The 8,055-nt window shown below is 48.8% G+C and overlaps 1 protein-coding gene across 1 annotated transcript; it reads left to right on the forward strand.

The window, feature by feature from the left end:
* The first annotated feature begins 347 nt into the window (after positions 1-347).
* On the forward strand, positions 348-2,832 carry ZBTB25 (zinc finger and BTB domain containing 25). The gene is made up of 2 exons (XM_008941576.1): positions 348-521; positions 1,695-2,832. Exons 1-2 carry the CDS (start codon positions 349-351, stop codon positions 2,830-2,832), a joined length of 1,311 nt encoding a protein of 436 aa, XP_008939824.1. The 5' UTR covers position 348.
* The last annotated feature ends 5,223 nt before the right edge of the window (positions 2,833-8,055 follow it).

Below are 8,055 nucleotides of genomic sequence, written 5' to 3' on the forward strand. Positions count from 1 at the left end.
AGCCCCGGCAGCGCTGGCGAGCGCCGCGGGACAAAGCGCGGTGCGATGTTTGAAGTTAGTGCCGGTACGCCGCGGAGCGCAGTTCATTTGTGGGAGGAACAGCTTGTAGCTGGCACGTGGAGAAGTCCCGGACAGGTTTTGGGCTCATTGAATGTGTTTTTGGCTACCGGCGTGGTATCAATAGGAGATCTTCAGTAATCGGGGTGCAGGAACGGTGTGGAGGGTGGGGGAGGCTGTGCTCGGGGTGCCCGTCTCGTTTCAGTGGTGAGAAAGCCACATCTGAGCCTCCGGGAGCTCTGTGATCTCTTCAGGAGGTGAACATCTTGTTCTCTTGCTCTCAGGGACGCCATGGACACGACCGGCCACAGCGTCCTCCTCCTCCAGCAGCTGAACATGCAGCGGGAGTTCGGCTTCCTGTGTGACTGTACGGTTGCCATTGGAGATGTTTACTTCAAAGCCCACAGAGCGGTGCTCGCTGCTTTTTCAAACTATTTTAAGATGATATTTATTCATCAGACGAGGTAAGAACACACAGCTCTCCCTCCTACCTTTTAACCACTCTGCTCAAATTTCTGCTTTTTTCCCCTTTCTAAAGGTATTGGAAGTCTAAAAAAAGCTTGTGGAGAGTGTTTTCCTAACACAGCACACACCTTGGCTCTCCAACCATTACCAGTCTAGAACGTGCTGTCCTTTAAAACCACCCTCGTAGTCAGCATACACCAACGTTAGGCCCCACACATGTTGGAGATGAGACATATATGTGACCAGAAAAGATAAACATGTAAGTATCACTGTCATTTTGCAGTGAAAACCTCCAGATTTGCCATCTAGGGGTATCCAGGTGCCTCCTGCCCATATGCAGCATGTCCATTACTTTGCATTAGCTTGTAGGCAGGCTTGCTGGGTGGGACTGTCCCTTCTGGCAGGATCCACCAGCTTGTGGCAATCAAGAAGCTGTCGCCTTATCGCAGTTTTGCGCTTCAGACTCTTGCAGATAAGGGCCAAAACTGAGATCATCAATTTATTTCAAGCTGCTGTTCAGATGCTTCACCTGGCTGGGCCAGGAGTGGTTCTGCAGGTATAACAACGTCAGTGCCACAGTCTTATCTCACCTATGACCTGGAACTTGCTGCTTCTAATCGATTAAACCCTTCTCCATTCCACTTCCTTTCTGAGGGTCATGGCCCCCAGCACCTTTACAAGGTTGCCGCTGGCCGTTGGACACATAGCCCTTTGTCTGGAAGGGAGAAGATAATTAACTTGCTTCCCAATAGATGTTGTTTACTGACACTTATGTGCAAAGCTCATAAAGATGACAGAGTAGCAGCAGCTGAATTTCTCACTCAAACACACAAATATTCTTTGTCTGGTATGGTTGGAGTGGCACACGCCAACGAGGTGACAGGGTGACCGGGGCCGTCTGCTTTCACCGCCCCTGGCTGTGGTTGTGCGCATGGGCTTGGTAACCACAGGGATAAACAGGGATAAAATAAATAGGGATAAGGGACAAATGCCTGCCCGGGCACTCTGCTGTGCAGATGGGGCACATGCCCTGCTGTGGGTGAACCGGCAGGCGGGCAGCGGCCGCACACTCTGGCAGCAAACCGCGGCACCAGCGAACGGGCAGGTAATGATTTGATTTGTGATTTGTGATTTGGAGCCCTGTGTGTATTTAATCATCTGTCTCCTTCCAGCGAATGCATAAAGATTCAGCCTACAGACATCCAGCCTGACATATTTAGTTACTTGTTGCATATCATGTACACGGGGAGAGGGCCAAAGCAGACCGTCTGCCAGAGCCGACTGGAGGAGGGCATCCGCTTCCTCCATGCAGACCACCTCTCCCGTATCGCCATCGAGATGAACCAAGTGTTCTCCCCAGAGCTGGTCCAGTCCTCAAACTTGTATGGCATCCAGATCTCCACCGCACACAAAGCGGCGAAGGAGCGCCTGGGAGCGAAGGAGAGTCAGCCCAAGGCAGGCAGCAGGTCTGCTGCCCAGGGCGACCACCCGCAGCTGCAGCTCTCTCTGGCCATCGGCCTGGACGACAGCTCCATGGAGCAGCAGGTCGCTCGCCCCTCCGCTCAGCCCCCTGCTCTTGCCAAGCCAGCAGAAGAGCACCCGAAGCTCTCGGTCTCCATAAAACAAGAGAGGTGCGACTCGGAGCCCGTGGTGTCCCAGAGCTGCACCCCTCCTTCTCCGGAGGTAGCGAGCCCCATCTTTGCCAAGGCCAACCTGAAGGTGCACTTGTGTCACTACTGCGGGGAGCGTTTTGACTCCCGGGGGGGGCTGCGGCAGCACTTACACACCCATGTCTCGGGCTCGCTCCCGTTCGGAGTGCCGGCCTCCATCCTGGAGAGCAGCGACCTGGGGGAGGTGCAGCCTCTGGCCGAGGACAGGGAGGCTGGGGACGGGCACCGGCTCGGGGCCTTCCTCCTCAAGGAGGACGAGCATCAGCTGGAGCATCTGGGCTGCAGCGACCTGGAGCCTCTGCAGATCGGCCAGCTCTCCCTCATCTCCAAGGACCACGAACCGGTGGAGTTGAACTGTAACTTTTCTTTCTCAAGGAAGAGGAAAATCAGTTGCACCGTCTGCGGGCGCACCTTTTTCCGGAAGAGCCAGCTGCTGGAGCACATGTACACGCACCGGGGGAAGCAGCACAAGTTGGGGCGCTGCCAGCGCCTGGAGAGCCCCGCCACCCCCAGGTTTCGGCCCTACTGTGACGGCGAGAGCATGGGGAAGAGCTCTGGCTTATCCCAAGAGCAGTTGGATGAATGTATACTGGAGTCGGAGCTCATCCAAGAAAGCGTTGATACGATCCTGGTGGAGTAGTGCTCCCCTCGTGTAGCCTGCAGGTGCTGAAACTGGGTATTTTGCCATTTTCCACCTGGTGAGTGGCTGCTCTGTGCAGCTGGTTTTCTTCGACCACCATTCCCGTCACCTCTGGAGTAACTGTGAAGAACTGTGTACTTTGATTTGTGTACTTGCTTTTTTACTTCTCTAACTTTTAAACTCAAGCTAATTTCTAAGGCTTCCTTGGGAGTTCCCCTGTAACTCAATTACATATTTTGTTAATGTGAACTTATGCCTGCTTTGCTTTACTGGAGTTAAGGCTGTAGTGGTGGGTGTGAGATTTAAACATTGTCTACTATGCTGTGTGGTGCCTAGGACTCTTTGTACTCCATAGAATTGCTCTTCTGGAACTAGATGGAGGGAAATGTAGAGGGAAATGTGTATTGTGTTTCCTGAACAGTTTGTTTTTAATTAAAATAAATCTGTCAAGGAGATGAATCCTGAAGTTTGTGTTGTATAACTGCAGTTACCAAATCTCCATATAAATACACACAGGGGCTGTAAGGCTGATCTCTTCAAGGGAGCTGGCACCGTTGATGTAGGGGTGGCAACCTTCACTTTGACAATCCGTGAGGTCTTTGTCAGTAGAGTAATTTAATTTTACTTTTAGACTCAAGAGGTTTGCATACCTTTCTCCCTCATTCCTTCTCCTCCCTCGTTAGCTGCTACTGCATGAGCAGAGGCAAATTTTGTTGCCCCTCTAGGACCACTTCCCGTTATTGGACCATCTTCTCTGCAAGGAGGAAGGAAAGCTGCAAAGAAGTCTCCTCTTCTCTCAGAGAGGAGGCACATCCTAAGTCTTTACAGGATGAAATACTGCACACAGATTTTCTCACTGAAGATGGTTTCTGACTCTAAACAGCTTGGAGCAAACACATTCTTTAATATTACAGTCTGTATATTTGCTAAGAGCAAGCTTACAGTGTGTTATTTCTTCTCTGCTTGTGGACCCACCATAAAATGGCAAAATACAAACTTTTTGCCTTTCTTTTATCATTACTGGGTACCTGAAGAGTAATAACTTATCCAAGGGGTGTTTAAAATAGTACGTGTTCTTCTTGCATTCCTATTTTGTCCCTCAGTAGCCTTTCACCTGAGATACCTCAGGATTCCTACTGGTCTCCAACACATCCCTTAAGAGATGTTCTTAATCAGAAGGCCCCAAAGAGGCACACGAAATTCTTACAGCGCAGAGGTTTCTCTTGCAGTGACTAGGGAAAGCCTTGTGAGCTGCTCCTGTAATCTCATTACCCAGTTTTTGAGAAGCTGGAGGCTCCCTGCCAGTCCTGGTGGAGTTGAGTCATTGCCTTTGGAAAGGGGGAGCCCGAACAATGGTGAGAATAGTTTATTGTCAAAATGCCCGCTCCGAAGCTCTTTGTAGTCGGGACCCTTGAGCTGTCTTCTTTGAAACTGTCCTGGAGCAAGAGCTGCAATTAAATCACTGCTGAATTAAAAGACCATCTGAGGTCTTTGTAAGGGCGGCTGCTGCTCCTCCTGGGCAGGGAGCTGCACACTCCAGGGGATAGATCGGCCACTGAGGGCTGCCAAAATGTGTTTTAAGACAAAGGGGGAAAACAAACAGCCTCTGAGCCTGCCCGGGTGATGTTACAAAATGCACGCTGCGGTTTGGGGTGTGCTTGCCTGCTCGGCTGAGTGCTCCTCTCGCTGTGTGTACCCATTAAAGCTGCTCTTCTCAACGCCCCTTGAAAAGCCTTTCTTTAAAACAAGCAAACAAACAAAATCCTGCCGACATCCATGTCTGCAAATGCTGGAGCTGAGCACGGAGGGATTCACATCGAGCATTTCCTAGAAGAGGAGCAAATTCCCCGAGATGCAATCGCAACATCTATGGGATTTAGCATCAGCTAAATCACATCCAGCACAGGCTACTTATAACTGGGGCAAATGCCCTCTGGCTTCCACCGACCTCTATGTCTACATAATGGTTAAAAAAAAATAAAAATGCTATTTTATAATCATTCCCTTTTTGTGTGCGACACTTTACCGAGTGGGCTGGCTTCTCCGGGTGCTGCTTGCTTCACTCAGTACAGTTAACTGAAGAACAGAGAGGAGTGTCTGCTGGGTGGGGTATGGCTGTAGAGAAGAGCTAAAAGTGAGTTTGCAGATTATTCAGTCAGTAGATAAGCACCTTGGAACTTCAACTAGATGCCTAACTTGCCTGAACTAATTGATGTTGAAAGTAAAAGAGCCCCTGATGCCTCTGCAAAGATAAGTGGGCAGTGGTGATAGAGCTCAGTATGGGGGACAGCAAGCAGCAGTGCCCGGAGGCGTCTCTGGGACGTGAGATCTCTTCAGGTTTCTGGGCAGGATTGTTTTGTTCGCTTCTTGGCCATTAAAAGGGAGCTTTAACAAATAAGCTATGAATTCAGGTAGAAGATCCAAGTGTCTATCACCTATAGGTGCGTATGGTGTTGTAGGAGTGACTCCATTGTACTGACTGAATACATCAGTAAAGCTGAAATCATACTGAAATCAACACTGGGTTCATGTACGTGTTCCAAACGTTTTTTAAAAGTTACAACTGCCTAATTATTTTTATTGTCACACCCTCCTTTTTATTTTTTTTTTTGTGTGCTTTGGTTAAGCTTTGGGGCACCAAACATCTGTGACATCCAACACCTGTGAAAGGCATTTTTTGCATCATCTGCAATACAAGAAATGCATTTTCAGCAGTTTTCTGCTGCAAGCATTAAAGTGCAGTTGTAATTAAAGCAGTAGAAAACGCCTGAGAAACAGAAGTTGTCAGCTCTGAGTTACGTTAACTTGAAAAGATCATTCTCTTTAAGTCTTATGAATAGAAAATAGTTTTAGAAGACAGTTATGTTTGCTAAGCAAGGGCTGCAGCTGCTCCTGGACACATTGTAAGTTTTATTATGGTATGCCAAAGATATTTGAATTACTGAGTGCTTAACCTTTATGCTGATGCATGCTTGAAAACCTGCCTGACTTCCACAGCTGGACTTGGCAAATATTCATTTCTTGTCTTTTTTTTTTTTTTTTTTTTTAATGAAAACATAAAAGAATTCGTTGCAGTGTGCAGAATAACAATACTGGTGATTCCTTCTATGTATCTGCAAGCGGTTGATAGATGCACATGGGCTGAGGCAAAGAAAACCCCAGGGTGGTGGTACTTGAAGGCTGGAAGTTTAAAAACTCCAGGGAATCCCCAGAGCTTTGCCCTGTGCTGCAAAAGGGTCCCAGCATCAAGGGTGCAGAGCTGATGAACCACAGGCATTGAAATGCCTTGTCTGCAGGCCCTACAGCTCATATTTTATGAAAACATGGGCAGACTGGGACTCAGACCCCTGCCAAAGTCCCAAAACATGAACAGACTCCTCAGCCAACTCCAGTTAGCCTCTGAAGTGCCTGTAAGTGCAGCAATGGCTACCATCACTTTGACATGTATCTGGGTGCTGGCTTGAATATGCCACCTGTAGGTTAGCTGGCTCAAGAACCAAAGCATGCTCAACGATCTCAAAATAGGTATTTTGAAATATTTTTAGTGCTCTGATGCTGAACAGGCCAGGTCCAACAGGGGCCATGTTTCTTGGGCTGCTTAGGTTCAGTAAAGGGCATGGAATAAAGTGTTTATCCCCCCATGCAGCATGAGGTCCAGTTATTTTAGTGAGAAACTTGCTTTTCACCACCTGCAGTGATGGCTGGACATGCCATTTGGTAGTCCTTGTGCAATCAAAGTATTAGTCTGAACTTCTCCAGCATTTACTGGTGCCAGAGGAGTGAGACTTTGATGCCTGTCACTTGTGCAAGTTGTTCTCAGAAGGCAGCCCACCCCTTCTCAACATTCTCCTGCGAATGTTCACATTCTGCCTCCTCCACCTTGAACTTTTGGGTGTCTTGGGGAGAGTGATGGCCTGCTGGCTGCAAAGGAGGTGATGCTGATGGCTGGGCACGCTTGCCCCATGACCATGCAGGTTAAAAAAAACCCAAACACTTCAGCTCACTTTACCCTCTGTGCAGACGGTGGTTACAACATGACTTCAGCCATCTGGCTACAGCAGCCATTCGGGCAGGCTCTTCACTTGCATGACATCTATCAAATCCCTGGTGGCAGCAGCTTGGAGGAGTGCAGAAGGGCTGACAGCCTGTCCGTGGGTGCAGTGCCCTTCACCAGAGGGGTTTGCCATATTTGTGCACACTGAGAAGGTTAAAAAAGGGAAATTTGCTGTCAGGATGTAAACCTGAAGCACTGAAAATTGCAGCTAGAGACAAACCCATGACATACAACTCTCTTGAGCTTTCTAGAAAGACTGTAATGCTGATACTGAATAGTTTTCTACTATTTTGGAGGTGGAAGGTATAAATCCTGTGTAGGTGAAACCTTCAGAAGTGCAGTGAAAAGTGATCTCAGCAGATGAAATTCAGCATCATTGAACAGGACCATGAGCTACTAGTGGCCAAGGTGGGAGGTTTCTTCTTGGCTTGTCAAAGCCTTCCCATGTCGATCTAACAACAGCAGGATGTGCCACACAGCTGCAATCATCTTCAGCTTCCCCGTTTAGTAACCCCCAGACTTTTCTTTCCCTCTTTTGCCAGGGTATGCCAAAAAAGACTGAAACTGTGTGGACTTCCTATCAGTCCAGCACTAGGAAAATATATTCTGAGCAACAAGAAATCAGAGGGAAAAGGTAATAAGGATGGATCTACCCAAAATTACATGCCAGTTAGATATTTACAACCAGAGCTGTGTCAGGAGCAAACTCCCCAAGATGCAATCGCAACATCTATGGGATTTGCATATTTCATTAAGAAAGGTGATGGCACAACTTCAAAAGCAGCCTAGGAGAGGAAATGTTTCCAGCAACTGTTCACAACCCAGCACTGCACCCTCAGAACAAAGGTGCAGCAAAACTCAAAACCTTCTCTGCTCAATTAGGCTGGTTCTCACCTGAGCTGAGATGCCCTTGGGAAGCTCTGCAGGGCTCTGGGCAGCGTGGCAGCCGTGAGTGGCTTTACCCTGGATCCCTGCTGGGATCCACGGGGCAATGCTGCTAAAGGTTTCCAGTGGCAGATGGGCAAATTTTAGTCCATGTTCACCCTCCTGTACCCGAGACAAACAGCGCAGGGCGCGTTGTGTAAAGCCCTCTATCCTTCCAGGCACCGAGGCCGGGTGCCATCGGGGGGATGCAGGGGAACAAACCTCACGGTAGGCAGAACCGCGGC

Source organism: Merops nubicus, unplaced genomic scaffold, assembly GCF_000691845.1.
Source record: "Merops nubicus isolate BGI_N331 unplaced genomic scaffold, ASM69184v1 Scaffold50745, whole genome shotgun sequence".
In the NCBI taxonomy this organism is placed as follows: Eukaryota; Metazoa; Chordata; class Aves; order Coraciiformes; family Meropidae; genus Merops; species Merops nubicus.